Raw genomic sequence first — 17,901 nt, 5'->3', positions numbered from 1 at the left:
ACTGTTGTGTGTGTCCTGCAGGAGGACATGGGACTGCTCCAGAGACAGGCATTGGGACTCAAACTGACCCCAGTTCTCCTGGTTTCTGACACCATGGCTATGTAGAACTTACCAGATCAACATATGGTCATACTGGTGTTCCTGGGCCATCCTGAGAAGCTTGCAACTGTGCGGACAAACCTTTATGTCCCCAGGGCATCCCATACACAGAGACAGCCACCCTAGCTGCACCTTCTCTTTTACCACTGCAGCCCTCCCTATTTCCAGATTATAACCAGGGAGAAGACTCTCCTCCACAGATAGGGTTCCAGCTGGTGATGGCTCTATTATCTTCCTCCCCAAACAAGTTGTCTCCTCATTGGGTCCCCAGCCTGATGTTTTGAAGGTGTTACAAGGCCTTTTAAAGAGAATAGGGGAGGCACTTTAAATGCCAGGATTCAACATGTGTTAGTTGATATCCTGCAGACAGGGTTGGCTTTACCATGAGGCAAACTGAGACAGGTGCCTCAGGTGCCAGACTGTGTGGGGGCACCTCTAGGACCCAGAGTGTACAAAATTGTGTCTGCTGCTGGTGCATATGTATTCTCTCTGCTCTAGATACACAGAGAGGGTGGAGTGCTGTGCTGGAGGAAAGAGGGCACAAGAGACATAACAACCAGGCAGGAGAGAAGGTGAGAGGGAATAACAGAAAGCAGCAGGAGCTGCAGGGGGAGAGAGGAGGAGGAGCCTCTTATGTACCTCTCTATCATTCCCAGGAGCCTGGGCTGGTTAAGACCAGCCTCTCAGGGAGCTTTCTGTTTCCTGCTGCTTCCCTGAACTCACTTGAGGAGAACAGGCAGTCATCTGAAGTAGTAGGAGCCAGTTAGGCCCTTAAGAAGCTGATATCTTCCCTCACTCAGGCCCTGCTACCAGCCTGCTTATTTGTCCCCTTCAACTGAGTGTTGAGAGCCACTATAGCTGGCACAGAACACCAGTCATGAGTGAAAGAAGAAAACGCCCCGCGGAGGCAGAATTCAGAAAAAGAAAGCAAGCAAAGGAAGCTTTTCTATCTAAGCAGGAAGGAGCTCTCCTGAGATACAAATGTTCACGGTGAGCCTTCTGGCCCCAGTGACGATGTGAGTGGTGAGGAGATGCCTGATCATCCAGTTAGTCAGAGTGCAGGTGCTGCAGCATCCATATCTCCATCTCAAATGGGTGTAACCATACACATTCCTGAAGAAAAGTGTAGATCAGAGAAGAATGTGGTGGAGGCACAAGAAACAGCTGCTGTTGAGTTTAGTTCCTTAAGTCTAGTTGATCCAGGACTGTGGACCCACTTGAGCAGTAGCCTGAGGGACTTCTTTGTACTGCATGGGCCCCAGCAAGTGAAAAACTTCATGTTCCCCAAAGACAATGAAAATAGAAGTTTCCATCCAACACATTACTGGCATGAAATCCCTAATGGTGACAAAGTGGAGAAGCCATGGCTTATGTACTCAAAAACCAAGAATGCTGCATACTGTTTTTGTTGCAAACTCTTCCAGTCTAATGTTCCAGCCACATTGGGTTCTACAGGAACAAAGGACTGGAAAAATCTGGCTAGAAATCTGGCATGCCATGAGAAGGTAGCAAATCACCAGAGAGCATTCCATAGCTGGAAAGAGCTTGAGATGAGACTAAGATTAAAGGCCACCATAAATGATCAGCATCAAGAGAAGATTGCATCAGAGTCTCTTTACTGGCAAAATATTCTGAAAAGGCTCATTGCCATTATGAGAGTGCTTGCTGCCCAAAACCTAGCACCGCATGGCACTTCAGATCAGCTATATGTGCCAAACAGTGGAAACTTCCTTAAAATTGTGGAGCTGATGGCTAAGTTTGACGCTGTACTCCAGGAGCATCTAAGAAGAGTCGCCACCCAAGAAATGTACACACACCACTACCTTTGAAAAACAATTCAAACTGAGATCATACCATTACTGGCAACAAAAGTCAAACAGAAGATTGTGGCAGATCTGAAGTCAGCAAGACTTGAGCTGATCACTGCAGACTATGTGGCTCTGGGAAGAAGGATAAAGGCGTTTGAGGCGCAAGTGGTCTTCTCGTCCATCCTCCCCGTGGAAGGAAAAGGCCTGGGTAGAGACCGTCGAATCGTGGAAGTCAATGAATGGCTACGCAGGTGGTGTCAGAGAGAAGGCTTTGGATTCTTTCACCATGGGATGGTGTTCCAAGAAGGAGGAGTGCTAGGCAGAGACGGGCTCCACCTAACGAAGAGAGGAAAGAGCATCTTTGCAAGCAGGCTGGCTAACCTAGTGAGGAGGGCTTTAAACTAAGTTCACTGGGGGAAGGAGACCAAAGCCCTGAAGCAAGTGGGGACGTGGGATACCGGCAGGAAGCACAAGCAGGAGCGCACGAGAGGGCAGGGCTCCTGCCTCATACTGAGAAAGAGGGACGATCGGCGAGTTATCTCAAGTGCCTATACAAAAATGCAAGATGCCTGGGAAGCAAGCAGGGAGAACTGAAAGTCCTGGCACAGTCAAGGAATTATGGTGTGATTGGAATAACAGAGACTTGGTGCAATAACTCACATGACTGGAGTACTGTCCTGGATGGACATAAACTGTTCAGTAAGGATAGGCAGAGCAGAAAAGGTGGGGGAGTTGCACTGTATGTAAGGGAGCAGTATGACTGCTCAGAGCTCAAGTATGAAACTGCAGAAATATCTGGGTGTCTCTGGATTAAGTTTAGAGGTGTGAGCAACAAGGGTGATGTCGTGGTATGTACTGCTGTAGACCACCAGACTGGGGGATGAGGTGGACGAGGCTTTCTTCCGGCAACTCACGGAAGTTACTAGATCGCAGGCCCTGGTTCTCTTGGGAGACTTCAGTCACCCTGATAACTGCTGGGAGAGCAATACAGCTGTGCACAGACAATCCAGGAAGTTATTGGAAAGTGTAGGGGACAATTTCCTGGTGCAAGTGCTGGAGGAACCAGCTAGGAGCAGAGCTCTTCTTCACCTGCTGCTCTCAAACCTGGAAGAATTAGTAGGGGAAAACACAGGGAAGAAAGGAGAGTAGCAGAATATGGACCCTGGACTTCAGAAAAGCAGACTTTGACTCCTGCAGGGAACTGATGGGCAGGATCCCCTGGGAGAATAACATGAGGGGGAAAGGAGTCGAGGAGAGCTGGCTGTATTTTAAAGAATCCTTATTGAGGTTGCAGGGACAAACCATTCTGCGTGTAGAAAGAATAGTAAATATGTCGGGCGACCAGCTTGGCTTAACAATGAAATCCTTGCTGATCTTAAACACAAAAAAGAAGCTTACAAGAAGTGGAAGATTGGACAAATGACGAGGGAAGAGTAAAAAAATACTGCTCGGGCATGCAAGATTGAAATCAGGAAGGCCAAATCACACCTGGAGTTGCAGCTGGCAAGAGATGTTAAGAGTAACAAGAAGGGTTTCTTCAGATATGTTAGCAACAAGAAGAAAGTCAAGGAAAGTGTGGTCCCCTTACTGAATGAGGGAGGCAACCTAGTGACAGAGGAAGTGGGAAAAAGCTAATGTACTCAAAGCTTTTTTTGCCTCTGTCTTCACGAACAAGGGCAGCTCCCAGACTGCTGCACTGGACAGCACAGCATGGGGAGGAGGTGACCAACCCTCTGTGGAGAAAAGTGGTTCGGGACTATTTAGAAAAGCTGGACGAGCACAAGTCCATGGGGCCGGATGTGCTGCATCCAAGAGTGCTAAAGGGGTTGGGAGATGTGATTGCAGAGCCATTGGCCATTATCTTTGAAAACTCATGGCAATCGGGGGAGGTCCTGGACGACTGGAAAAAGGCTAATATAGTGCCCATCTTTAAAAAAGGGAAGGAGGAGGATCCTGGGAACTACAGGCCAGTCAGCCTCACCTCAGTCCCTGGAAAAATCATGGAGCAGGTGCCCAGGGAATCAATTCTGAAGCACTTAGAGGAGAGGAAAGTGATCAGGAACAGTCAGTATGGATTCACCACGGGCAAGTTATGCCTGACTAATCTAATTGCCTTCTATGACGAGATAACTGGCTCTGTGGATGAGGGGAAAGCAGTGGACGTGTTGTTCCTTGACTTTAGCAAAGCTTTTGACACGGTCTCCCACAGTATTCTTGCCAGCAAGTTAAAGAAGTATGGGCTGGATGAATGGACTGTAAGGTGGATAGAAAGTTGGCTAGATCGTCGGGCTCAACAGGTAGTAATCAATGGCTTGTTATCTAGTTGGCAGCTGGTATCAAGTGGAGTGCCCCAAGGGTCAGTCCTGGGGCCGATTTTGTTCAATATCTTCATAAATGATCTGGAGGATGGTGTGGATTGCACTCTCAGTTAGTTTGCAGATGACACTAAACTGGGAGGAGAGGTAGATACATTGGAGGGTAGGGATAGGATACAGAGGGCCCTAGACAAATTAGAGGATTGGGCCAAAAGAAATCTGATGAGGTTCAACAAGGACAAGTGCAGAGTCCTGCACTTAAGACGGAAGAATCCCATGCACTGTGATAGACTAGTGACCGAGCGGCTAGGCAGCAGTTCTGCAGAAAAGGACCTAGGGGTGACAGTGGATGAGAAGCTGGATATGAGTCAACAGTGTGCCCTTGTTGCCAAGAAGGCCAATGGCGTTTTGGGATGTATACGTAGGGGCATTGCCAGCAGATCGAGGGACGTGATTGTTCCCCTCTATTCGACATTGGTGAGGCCTCATCTGGAGTACTGTGTGCAGTTTTCCCCACGCTACAAGAAGGATGTGGAAAAATTGGAAAGAGTCCAGCGGAGGGCAACAAAAATGGTTAGGGGCCTGGAACGCATGACTTAAGAGGAGAGGCTGAGAGAACTGGGATTGTTTAGTCTACGGAAGAGAAGAATGAGGGGGGATTTGATAGCTGCTTTCAACTACCTGAAAGGGGGTTCCAGAGAGGATGGATCTAGACTGTTCTCCGTGGTAGCAGATGACAGAACAAGGAGTAATGGTGTCAAGTTGCAGTGGGGGAGGTTTAGGTTGGATATTAGGAAAAACTTTTTCACTAGGAGGGTGGTGAAACATTGGAATGCGTTACCTAGGGAGGTGGTGGAATCTCCTTCCTTAGAAGTTTTTAAGGTCAGGCTTGAGAAAGCCCTGGCTGGGATGATTTAGTTGGGGATTGGTCCTGCTTTGAGCAGGGGGTTGGACTAGATGACCTCCTGAGGTCCCTTCCAACCCTGATATTCTGTGATTCTATGATTCAAAGATTCTAAGATATTACTCTGTTCTGGACTGCACAGCTGACATCAGCCATACGGAACAAATGACTTTAAATGGTGCGTTTTTGTAACAACAACAGAACCTAGTGAAAATATCCCTGCAATGGTAATTTCTATAATTTATTGACCTTGATGATACTACAGGAGCTGGTATGACAAGTGTACTTCTTAAAAAGCTGGAAGATACGGGAATTTTCGATAACTGACATGAGGGGTCAGGGCTACAATAGTGGTGCCAACATGAGAGGAAAGAACAGAGGAGTGCAGACATGGATCCGAGAGTTAAACCCTTGAACTTTTTTGTATCCCATGCAGTTCTCATTCATTGAACTTGGTGGTCAGTGATGCAGCATCAGCTTCTAGTGAGGCTAATGAAATTTTTAATGTAATTCAAAGCATCTATGTATTTTTCTCTGCATCAACTCATCGATGGCAAATTTTAAAGGAATATCTGGGAACATCCTCTCTGACACTGAAACCACTGAGTGCCACATGATGGGAAAGTTGAGTGGAGGCGATAAAGCCCATCAAACACCAAATTGGGAAGCTAGATGATGCCATAGTTGCCATTATGGAGGATAATGCTATGACAGGAACCGTTTTTGGGAGAACAGAGGCAGAGGGAAGTGGAATCACCAGAAACATACATAACTTCAAATGTCTGTGTGGCTTAGTGTTGTGGCATGACATACTGTTTGAAATAAATGTTGTAAGCAAGAGACTCCAAGGTGTTGACCTTGATATATCTGGAGCAATGGAACAACTGGACGAAGCAAAGTCATACCTAAAGACTTACCGGTCAGATGAGGGATTTCAAAATGTTCTGAAGAGTGCACAGAAGTTGGCAGAGGAACTTCACACTGAAGCTATTTTCCCACCTGTTCAAGAATAGAAGAGTCACTGAAGAAGAAGACATTTTGATTATGAGGCACGAGATAATCCCATAAGAGTCCCCAAACAACAATTCAAAGTTGAATTCTTTAACCAGGTGCTAGATTGTGCACTACAATCAGTTGAAGAATGTTTCATGCAGCTCAAGGAACACAGCAGTATATTTGGGATGATGTATAATATTCCAAAACTCCTCACTGTACCTGAAGACGACCTACCCCAGCAATGCAGGGCACTAGAGACAGTGTTGACACATGATGACATGCGCGATATTGATGCGACCGATTTTGGTGATGAACTGAAAGCCCTTTCAAGATACATTTCAGCAGGATCAACTCCAAAGGCTGTTCTGGAATATATGTGCACAAATAAGATGACCACCCTCTTTCCAAATGCTTTTGTTGCTCTGTGCATACTTCTAACACTTCCTGTAACAGTTGCCAGTGGAGAACGCAGCTTCTTCAAGCTGAAGTTAATAAAAACACATCTACGCTCCACAATGACACAGGAGAGGCTGGTCGGCCTTGCAACCATCTCAATAGAGCATGAGCTGGCCCAGACTGTGGACCTTCATCAGGAAGCAGTTCAAATCTTTGCAACCAAGAAGGCCCGGAAAGCACCACTTTGATTATTCAAACAGATAAAAATGCCAGTGTTTACTATGCAGACAAGAAAAGTTACATTTGCTGTTCAGGCGTTTGAAACTTAAGTGTTAGTTAAAATTTTTGAAAAAGGCATTTAAAGTTGTTAGTTCTCCTTTATTGGGGTAGGTAGCAGAGCAGTACGATGAGAGGAGTAGAACAGGAAGAAGGCAGAATTGAGAACTTTCAAAGTTTTGGTCCAAGCGAGGGGGCATGGGAGCATCATTTGAGCTCCCCGCCTCCGGTGCCAAAATGTTGTGGGCTGGCCCTGCCTGCAGTCCACGTCTTCTGGTAAAGTGGCTTTATCCACAGGGTATATAATGGACTCATCCAGGTGCTGTGGTAGACCCCTGCAACGGTTCTCGCACCTCTCAAAATGGGGACAGAAAATAGCAAGGGGGCTAAATATTTTTATACCCATCCTGTTCCATCATCTCTGGTAGTGACAGTGGCTAATGAAAAAGCAAGATAAAACAGGGCGACAGCAAAGGAGGGAGAGGCAAAAAGATTAGGTTCATTTGGCAGAAAATCAAATCAGCACGCATGCAATTTTGGCTTGCTAATTATCAAGCCCTAATGTTGAGGTAAGATTTTTGTGTTTTTGAGAAATTCACTGTTTTTCACAAATAACAGGCTGACTGCTTTCCAGAAAGAGTTTGCTTCTCTGATCACAGCAGGGCAGTTAGTGGTAAAACCAGGCTCCAGGCAGCTCTGGATACAGCTGATATCACTTCCCACTCTTTGGGAAGAGTTACAAAGGGATCTCAGAAAAGTGAGTGACGGGGCAATAAAATGGCAGATGAAATTCAGTGTTGATTAAATGCAAAGTTATGCACATTGGAAAACATAATCTCAACTGTACGTACAAAATGATGGGGCCTAAATTAGCTGATACCACTCAAGAAAGAGATCTTGGCGTCATTGTGTATAGTTTTATGAAAATGTGCTCTGTGTGCAATGGCAGTCAAAAAAACTAACAATGTTAGGAACCATTAGGAAGGGGATAGATAGATTATCATAATGCCACTATATAAATCCAAGGTATACTGTTAGCCAAAATGGTCAGGGATGCCACTCCGTGCACTGGGTGTCCCTAAACCTCTGACAGCCAGAAACTGAGAGTGGACAACCTGGGATGTATGACTCAATTGCTTTGTTAATTTCCTCTGAAGCATCTGGCACCAGCCACTGTTGGAAGACAGGATAGTGGGCTAGATGGACTATTGGTCTGACCCGGTATGGCCATTCTTACGTTCTTATTGCCGCAGCCACAGTTATGCATAGGTCATCGTGGCTGCAAGGGTCTGGATTTCCCATAGAAGTTGAATCCACTATGGAGGATCTTCTGTTCGAAGGGGCTGAACTCCTTTGTGCCACAGTGGATGAGGCCTCCGCCCCTTGAAGAACTGAAGGATGAAATTGCTGGGGTTATACACTCTGGCCCCTAAAAGAAAGCATTACTGAAAGCAGCCATGCACCATAGAAATCTGAGCTCACTATCCCATGTCTTCCACCAAAGATCTAGCAAGTCTCAGAGGAAAAAACAACACTTTCACAGGAGAAGGTAGCACTCTGTTGACCCAACCATCTCTGTCACCTACACGTATGCACCGGTCACAAAAGCACCAGTTTTGACAGCCTGGTCAGAGGTGGATACATTCCCCTAATTCTAAAGTCTACCCTTCTTTTGGGGAACTCTCTTTCCTTGTTTTGGCATGCTTGGTTCTACACCACCTCAAACCCATGGGTATTGGATACCATCTCATCAGTCTACTCTGTCCAGTTCCTTTCAGCACCTTTCAACCCCCTTTCCCATCCCTCTTCAGGGACCAGTCTCACAAGGATCTTCCACAACAAGAGGTCCTCTCACTACTTTTTTCTCAGGGCAGTAGAGTTCTACATCAGTACTGGGGAGAGGAGTTCTAGGGTCCCTATTTTTCCTTTTTGGGATGAGAGAGATGGTAATCTATATTGGATCTTAGAGAGCTGAACATGTTTATCCACAAGCTGAAGTTCAGGATGGTAACCCTGAACTTCCCAATGAGGACCCTAACCTCTATCATATCCCCCCTTAGTCTCCTCTTTTCCAAGCCTGAAAAGTCCTAGTCTCTTTAATCTCTCCTCATATGGGACCCATTCGAAACCCCTATCATTTTAGTTGTCCTTCTGTGAAACTTTTCTAATGCTGGTATATCTTTTTTGAGATGAGGAGACCACATCTGTACGCAGTATTCAAGATGTGGGTGTACCATGGATTTATATAAGGGGAATAAGATATTCTCCGTCTTATTCTCTGTCCCTTTTTTAATGATTCCTAACATCTGGTTTGCTTTTTTGACTGCTGCTGCACATTGTGTGGACGTCTTCAGAGAACTATCCACGACGACTCCATGATCTCTTTCCTGATTCGTTGTGGCTATATTAGCCCCCATCCTATTGTATGTATAGTTGGGGTAATCCTGGACAAATTCTAGAGATTTTTGATTCACTCCCTAACATCTGTGCAGGAGATGAATTGGTGCACTTGTTAGAGTTCTTTCTCTAAGAGAAGGCATTTCTTTTGGTGTCAATTACACTTTTGGTTTAAAAAAAAAAACCTACAAAAAGTCACTTAAGTGAGTTTAACTGGTGGTACTTAATGTCCTCTTCATGTTTATTATTCATAGGTACTCTGATGAGGGTATTAGGTGAACTAACCCTTTTTCAAGGCTCATCTTCAGCATTTGAGGCTCCTGTAACAGATACTGCAACCACACGCAGGGTCTTTGGGAACCATATTGTATTAACAAAAAGATAAGGAGTACTAGTGGCACCTTGGAGACTAACCAATTTATTTCAGCATAAGCTTTCGTGAGCTACAGCTCACTTCATCGGATGCATTCAGTGGAAAATACAGTGAGGAGATTTATATACACACAGAACATGAAAAAATGGGTGTTATCATACACACTGTAAGGCGAGTGATCACTTAAGATGAGCTATTACCAGCAGGAGAGCCAGGGGGAGAAACCTTTTGTGGTGATAACCAAGGTGGGCCATTTCCAGCAGTTAACAGGAACGTCCAAGGAGCGGTGGGGGAAATAAACATGGGGAAATAGTTTTACTTTGTGTAATGACACATCCACTCCCAGTCTCTGTGCTTATGCTCAAATAAATTGGTTAGTCTCTAAGGTTCCACTAGTACTTCTTATCTTTTTGCGAATACAAACTAACACGGCTGCTACTCTGAAACCTGTCATATTGTATTAAGTTTATGAATGTTTTATTTATCATTGTATGCAACCCCAGGTGGGGAGGGTTACCACAGCTCCTCCAAGAACTAAAAACAATAGGGACTGATTACTACAGTCCCTGAGAATTGTAATCAGCTCCAGAGAAGTACAAAACTCTAGGGTGATTTACATATACTGGTTCAGACTGGGTTTTCCAAATACTAGGAAAAGGGCTTTTTGGTATATTGTGGCTGAGTTCAGGGATGCTGTCTTCCTTTTGATTCAGTAAACAGGATTTTAGGTTGTAGGGGGACCCCAATCCTTGCTGAAAGTTTGGAAGATTGTCTTACTAAGGCCCCAAGGGATTGATGAGTGAGTCCTGGTATAGTGAGTGAGCATATCAGGACTTTTAAAAATGAGTTCTCTGTGTACTTTTTATGTCCTTAAAATGCACTCTGCTGAGAGAGAGTTGTGTGATCACTGGTAAAAACAGTGTCATGGCCATTGGAGAGAGAGCTGGCCATTAGGTAAACTGGCTTGCTGGGGATATCACAGTATATGATGGGGCTTCTGAGACTTAAAAACCCAAATCAGGAGGAGGAGGAGAGATGCAGGTCTCAGCTCAAGTGGGACAACAGAATGGAAAATACAGGTGCAGTTGTTGCTAATGCCCTTGTTCCTGAGCCTCCCATGTTTCTGTATCAGTGTAGATTGTAGGATGTTGACTCAGCAGACCTTGATGTAAATCATAAAGAAAGACCATAGGTTCAGTTCAGTGGCAAAGGCTCAGCCAGGCTTATTGTCAACAGAGCCCCGGCTCACTGGTTACAGGTACATTAACAGGTATATGCCAGTGACAAGGTATCAACTCAATTAACATGATGTTTTCTCTAGGCCAATACAAATATACCCCTCTTATTACTCTTTTTTTTTTTACATTGATCAAAACAAGTTATGTATTGCATTCCAGATGTTGTTAGTTACCATCCTTATGCCTTGTACCTGATAGTTCGAACAAAACATCCTCATCCATTATCCTGTCATTCCCTCCTTTTCCTATGTCGCGTCTATATGTTCCTGTACCATCTTCTCAGGAATGTGCTTACTTGATTGGCTGATACCTAGTTCTGTTATTCTACCAAGGTCTGCTTTGGTTCACAGTCTCCTTTGATTCATACTTTTACCCAGGCCTAGGGCTCCAGCAAGGCCTACAGTAGTTCCTCTGATATTGTACCAGCTCCTTTCCAGGATTCTTTTCTGATTACTGAGTATAACACATTGTCCGCCTTCTCATCATTTAGACTACATTTCAATAGTCTTGTTAGATGGGGCATCATCATAATGGATGTATGGATTCATGAGGTAGATTAACTGTCTCTAGAACCAGTTTTACCAACTTGTCTGCTGTAATGCTAGAGAGTCTCAGACAATCGCAGTCATTCAGTATGTTACCTTTCTCAACTGCGTGTAGAAGGGAGTGTCTACAGAGTGTAACAGATGTTCATTGTAGTCTTGGTCAATCCTAATTCGGACTGGAAATAAGACAGACATTTTTAACAGTGAGGGAAATTAACCACTGGAACAATTTACCAATGGTGGTAGTGGATTATCCGTTACTGGCAGTTTTTAAATTGAGATTGGATGGTTCTCTAAAACATATGGTCTAGTTCAAACGGGTATTCATTCAGGGAAGTCCTATGGCTTGTGTTATCCTGGAGGTCAGACTACAGGATCACAATCGTCCCTTCTGGTGTTGTGTATGAATCTAATGTGTGAATCAGTTTGAGTCTCATACCCTTCCTGAACAAGCCTTTGAGACGTGCTTGCTGTCAGAATTTTAGATAAGCGAAGACCTTGGTTCTGAAGTTTTTTATCATCCACCTTATTTACAAAGAAAACACATTCACTAGTACATGTAGGAAAACTTCCTAAATCTGCTCAATCATTCATATAGTAATACAGACAGATGCTTGCACTCCTGTGCATGTTTTGTTTCTTAATATGTACAGGAAATAGACTATATTTTTTCCTCTGAACTTTTTTCTCAGTATGTAACCAGGGTTGTTTTATCCTTGGAACCAATGTTCATTTGGCAAGCCTTGCCTGGGACTCTGTGTATACTTTGCATCTGGGAGCAAGCCATGCAGCCCATGTCTACAGATTTATCCTGGTGGGGCTCATGCTAGTGCTCTAAAAATAGCTGTGTTAGATGTTGCTGTGTTAAGATCAGAGTGGTCTCTCAACCCACCCCAGTGCCCAGGCTTGCAATCCCAAGCTGCAACCAAGCCCCAAGAACAAAGCAGCATCTATACCTGGGATCTCAAAGTCCCAGGCCATCTGTGTCCCGAGAACCTCCCCATTGCGGTCCGCGGAGGAGAAACCCATGTAGACCTACTGCCGGCAAAGACTGCTGCAGGTGCCACCCCCCGCAGCTCCCGTTGGCTGTGGGAGAGGGACAGAGATATACCATCACTAGTCACCGGCCAGAGTCAGCCATGGAGGCATCATCATTAGTTGCTGAGCAGAGTCAGCCATGGAGGCAGTGTCACTTTTTTCCACAATGAATATAAACAAGTCAAAATATCGAACACAACTATCTGATGCGCACCTTGCTGCAATCCTGAAGGTTTCAACTGCTCAGTTACTGAGGCCAGACATCAACAGACTGACAGAACTGAAGCGTTGCCAGGTGTCTGGCAAACACTAAAACTCTCTAGTAGGCGAAGAATTGTATAAAGTTGTATGACAGTTATTTTTTATTTCAAATTTCTTAGAAATAAAAAAGAGTACACATGTTTTCTTGTCTGAACACCATCTTCAGTGACATTATTGGCCCGCCGGGAGGATTAGAGAACTAGCACTGGCCCTAAGGTAAATTAAATTTGAGACCCCTGATCGATACAGCTATTTTCAGCGTACTAGCACAAGCGTTGTCAGCACAAGTCTCTTAACCCAGGCTCAGAGACTCACTCCCAGATTCAGAGTGGAGGCCACCACCACCACCTTAATCTGAAGGTAGTCTTCTCCTAAAACAGATGGGAAGGTGGTTTTGCTTTCTTAAGCTGGTGCTTTATATTTGATTACTGGGACTGTATGAATGTATTCTGAAGCATCTTGTTCATGTGTGGTCTGACATCTCAACTTAATGATAATGCAAAAGACAATATTCTTTCATTTGTCTTGCTTGTCATGCAAACTGCATTGTCGTCTTATGTAAGCTGGCTGTTTGCCTCCTTTTTTAGTGACGTGATTTATGAAGTTACCAGCAACTCTTTTGGATCTGAAATGGTTTTAGAGAACTTCTGTTCCTTTCTAATTTGAAAAAATTGAGACTTCATTCAAGCATTTTAGTCTAAGATTAGGAATCCAAGTGAAATGATATTTCTTTACAGAAAGTAAACATATTTATCTGTATTTCTGCTTCTTTGAAGATATTAGATTCCTTTTCACCAGCTACTTTTTTCTTCAAATTTGGTAGTTAAAAATATGTAATTACCCATTTTAACCTGACAGCGGGGAAATAAATAAGTGCCTAATCAAATTATAGTCTTAAAACTAAAAGCTTGACTGAAGTATTCATATATGGCAAAAAATATATTGTTGTGAAACTTTGCTTCCTGCTAATTAAGGGACTTCAGTGCTAGAGAGTACTAAAGCACTGGCAATTGATCTGTACATGAAATACACCCACTGGTATATAGCAAAGAGTAAAAACCTTTAGAGTTAGGAGAATTCCTATCTGTCTGGCAATAGGAGCACAATCTAAACGTAAGAATCTGGTGAAACTATTACTTCTTGAAAAGCAGAGTTGCAAGTAAGTAACTTTCTGAAGATATACATCTCAGTGGATTACCCCTTACTCTCATCCTCACAGAGCTTGAGGATAGTAAAATTTTCTGATTTAACAGAATAGTTAAAATTGGAATGTGTTTGGAGGCTTTTCACTTGCTGGCATGACAGGGACTGACCATGGTACATTGAGATGGCACCTTAGGCACTGTGTAAATGGCTGGCCTGGGACTCGCTTCTCTGTCTTCCTCACCCTGTGTCTCCCTCCTCCCACTGCCTTCCACCCATCCCCAGGAGCCTAATGGTCTGAAACTAAGAACTAAAGGAGTTCACGCCTTGTCTTGCATTGGGAACATACTCAAGCGAGGGAATCAACTGAGATGTAGATCTTTAGAATTCAGGAAATACAGGTATGTAACTTACTTTGCATGCAAATAAAGAACCTGCAGATATTGTGGATTCAACTAACTCCCATGAAAAATCTCTCTCAAAACAAACGGATATACTGACTCTAACTGAAAAAAGCTGTCTTCTTTTTATCATCAGGCTATGAAATATTTGTCCTATTTACTGTATCCACTGTGTATTGGAGGTGCAGCTTATTCTCTTCTGAATGTGAAATATAAAAGGTAGGGTGCTACAAATTGTTATAAAATATTTAATTAAAGGTTAATCACCCCTTTAACAATTATAATTACCCTTTTTTGGTGAAAAGAAAAGGAGGACTTGTGGCACCTTGGAGACTAACAAATTTATTTGAGCATAAGCTTTCGTGAGCTACAGCTCACTTCATCGGATGTATTCAGTGGAAAATACAGTGGGGAGATTTATATACATGAAAACAATGGGTGTTACCATAGACACTAATGAGAGTGATCAGGTAAGGTGAGCTATTACCAGCAGGAGAGCAGGGGGGAAAAACCTTTTGTAGTAATAATCAAGGTGGGCCATTTCCAGCAGTTGACCTTTTTTGGTGTTAATTGATGTGAGATAATGGGGTTGCAGAAGTTTTTTGCCCTAAGGGGTATTTGATCAGTCAGGTAGGTAGGTAGTGGTTGGAAATTGCTGGCTAACAACCTGTTTGAAGTCTTGGTTTTATTCTTAGGGATATTCACATTACAGCCATCTTCTCTGTTATGGGGTCTGTGAAATTGGGTGGAAGTGTACTACCTCATTCTCAGTACACAAGAAGTTAACTTTTACTTCATTCCTTATTAATAGGAAGAGCCATAAGAAGGGGTGCTGGAGAGACAAGGAGAGTGTGTCAGTGGGAAGTCAGGGGTCCACACTTATATGCTGAGTTCTGGATGAAACCCAGTTTAGAGAAACTTTTTGCTATGTTTGCTTTTGTTAACTCATTCTGATTTTTTCCTGCTGCTTATTACTGCAGTTTTATTTCTGCTGAATTTGCCCACTAGCTTACAAGCACCCGTAGTCACCTCAATGGACAGGTCAAGGATTGAATGGACATTGAGACTGAACTACCTTCATCTCCAGGGGCTGGCCATTCCCTACGTTATGTTGGATTAAATGTTAAAGATTGAGATTTTTGTCTTGGTGGTCTAGCGAAGCTTGTCATAACGCTCTGAGCAGTTCCTTTTCTGTAGATGCAGAACTTCTATCTCTACTGCTTTTGCTATGGTATTTTTCACAAACATTAAATCCATGTTTTTAAAAAGGAAAATATTGAGGTGGGTATATAAGAATGCAAAAATGGAGAATGCAAGTCAGTGCACCCATATTGCTTTCCAATTAAATCATCCAGGAGCCATTTAAAAATATTTCAAATGATCTTCCTCATGCACAGACTTGTTCTGAGTGCTCCAGCCTATGCTGCCAGCCTCAACTCACTACAGTTTATAGAAATATTAGTAACTGGTTAACTGCAAAAACTTGTGAATTAGCCACTTATATTTGACTGGATGTTAAAAATAAGTCTTATGAAAAAGCAACTTCATTTCCTAATCTGAAGATTAAACCCTGTCTACATGAGAAATTTGCACTGCAGTAACAACATAGATGTAATCTTAATGAAGCAAACCCTAACATAGAGACATATTGCACTAACGTCAAGTGAGTCTTACTCTAATACAATAGAGTAATTTTATCAGATTAGGTTGCACCAGTGTAGACCCCATGTAGTAACTATGCCGATTCGAGACAACTGCACTGATGTATCTACAATGTAGAATGCGCCTAAGAGGAAAGATAGTTTTGTGATTTTTAAGGAACCAGACTGGGACTCAGAAGACCTGAGCTCTGTTAGTTTTCTGTCGTAATCTTCTTATGCCAACCTTGAGCAAGTCACTTAATCTGTGCCTCAATTCCCCACCTGTAAAATTGGGAATAATATGTCCTTTGTCTGTCTCTTCTGTTTAGATTGTAAGCTTCTTAGTGTTTGGGACTTTCTGTTAATATGTGTTTGTACAACACCTAGCACAGGGGAGCTCCTGTCTCACCTGGGAAAATAAAGAAAAAATATGCAGGCTTCTAAGAACAATTTTTGGATTTCCTTAATTATCAGAAGATTGTGGGTAGAAAGTTGGCTAGATTGTCAGGCTCAATGGGTAGTGATCAATGGCTCCATGTCTAGTTGGCAGCCAGTGTCAAGTGGAGTGCCCCAAGGGTCGGTCCTCGGGCCGGTTTTGTTCAATATCTTCATAAATGATCTGGAGGATGGTGTGGATTGCACTCTCAGCAAATTTGCGGCTGATACTAAACTCGGAGGAGTGGTAGATACGCTGGAGGGCAGGGATAGGATACAGAGGGACCTAGACAAATTGGAGGATTGGGCCAAAAGAAATCTGATGAGGTTCAATAACGATAAGGGCAGGGTCCTGCACTTAGGACGGAAGAATCCCATGCACAGCTACAGCCTAGGGACCGAATGGCTAGGCAGCAGTTCTGCGGAAAAGGACCTAGGGGTGACAGTGGACGAGAAGCTGGATATGAGTCAGCAGTGTGCCCTTGTTGCCAAGAAGGCCAATGGCATTTTGGGATGTATAAGTAGGGGCATAGCGAGCAGATCGAGGGACGTGATCGTCCCCCTCTATTCGACATTGGTGAGGCCTCATCTGGAGTATTGTGTCCAGTTTTGGGACCCACCCTACAAGAAGGATGTGGATAAATTGGAGAGAGTCCAGCGAAGGGCAACAAAAATGATTAGGGGTCTGGAACACATGACTTATGAGGAGAGGCTGAGGGAACTGGGATTGTTTAGTCTGCAGAAGAGAAGAATGAGGGGGGATTTGATAGCTGCTTTCAACTACCTGAGAGGTGGTTCTAGACTATTCTCAGTGGTGGAAGAGGACAGGACAAGGAGTAATGGTCTCAAGTTGCAGTGGGGGAGGTTTAGGTTGGATATTAGGAAAAACTTTTTCACTAGGAGGGTGGTGAAACACTGGAATGCGTTACCTAGGGAGGTGGTAGAATCTCCTTCCTTAGAAGTTTTTAAGGTCAGGCTTGACAAAGCCCTGGCTGGGATGATTTAATTGGGGATTGGTCCTGCTTTGAGCAGGGAGTTGGACTAGATGACCTCCTGAGGTCCCTTCCAACCCTGATATTCTATGATTCTGTGATTATTTAAATCATTATTAAATGTTGGAAAATGACAATGTTTGCAGTTTCCTAGAACAATAAATTACAAAAGACAACTAATCAAAACTGCATCAGCAAGGAAGTACCACAGAACAACTAACCGTAGTTTAATAATGGTTTAACTTCATTTGTAGGCTATTGCAAATTCTGTTAATTATTTTGTGGCTACAGAATAATTGATCAAATGTCACTAAGGCCAAAACTTCACTGTAAATATATTCTTGGTAACGTAGTGGAACATAATGTTATCTGTACAATCACATTGTGTGAGAGAGCAACTTTTGTTCTTTCACATTAAGTTCAAAATTCACATTGGCCTTTTTACTGCTCTATTACACTGCAAACTCAAGTCTGGATTTGCTTTTCATCACCTGTAGCATTACTTTTTTCTATATGCACTCATTCCATTGGACATCTGTTGTTGTTAGTTTACATTTTTCCCAGTTGAATCTCATTTTATTCATTTCCCATGTTTCCAGTAACTCTACTATAAGATCCTATATTCCTTCTGTCTTCATTAATTG

The 17,901-nt window shown here is 43.4% G+C and overlaps 1 protein-coding gene across 2 annotated transcripts in view; it reads left to right on the top strand.

The window, feature by feature from the left end:
• Window positions 1-17,901, top strand: part of CLPTM1L (CLPTM1 like) — a 115,305-nt gene that overhangs the window by 85,446 nt on the left and 11,958 nt on the right. The window contains exon 12 of one of the 2 annotated variants that reach the window (XM_048839513.2): window positions 14,327-14,409. In XM_048839513.2, the coding sequence (XP_048695470.1) occupies window positions 14,327-14,409 (83 nt within the window). Of the gene's footprint in view, window positions 1-14,074; window positions 14,234-14,326; window positions 14,410-17,901 lie in introns of those variants that run through there. The other variant, XM_075125480.1, reaches the window with a different exon arrangement.

This window comes from Caretta caretta, chromosome 2, assembly GCF_965140235.1.
Source record: "Caretta caretta isolate rCarCar2 chromosome 2, rCarCar1.hap1, whole genome shotgun sequence".
NCBI classification, from domain to species: domain Eukaryota; kingdom Metazoa; phylum Chordata; order Testudines; family Cheloniidae; genus Caretta; species Caretta caretta.
The sequence above is the reverse complement of the archived record's forward strand: the minus strand, read 5'-3'. Positions and strand labels throughout refer to the sequence as shown.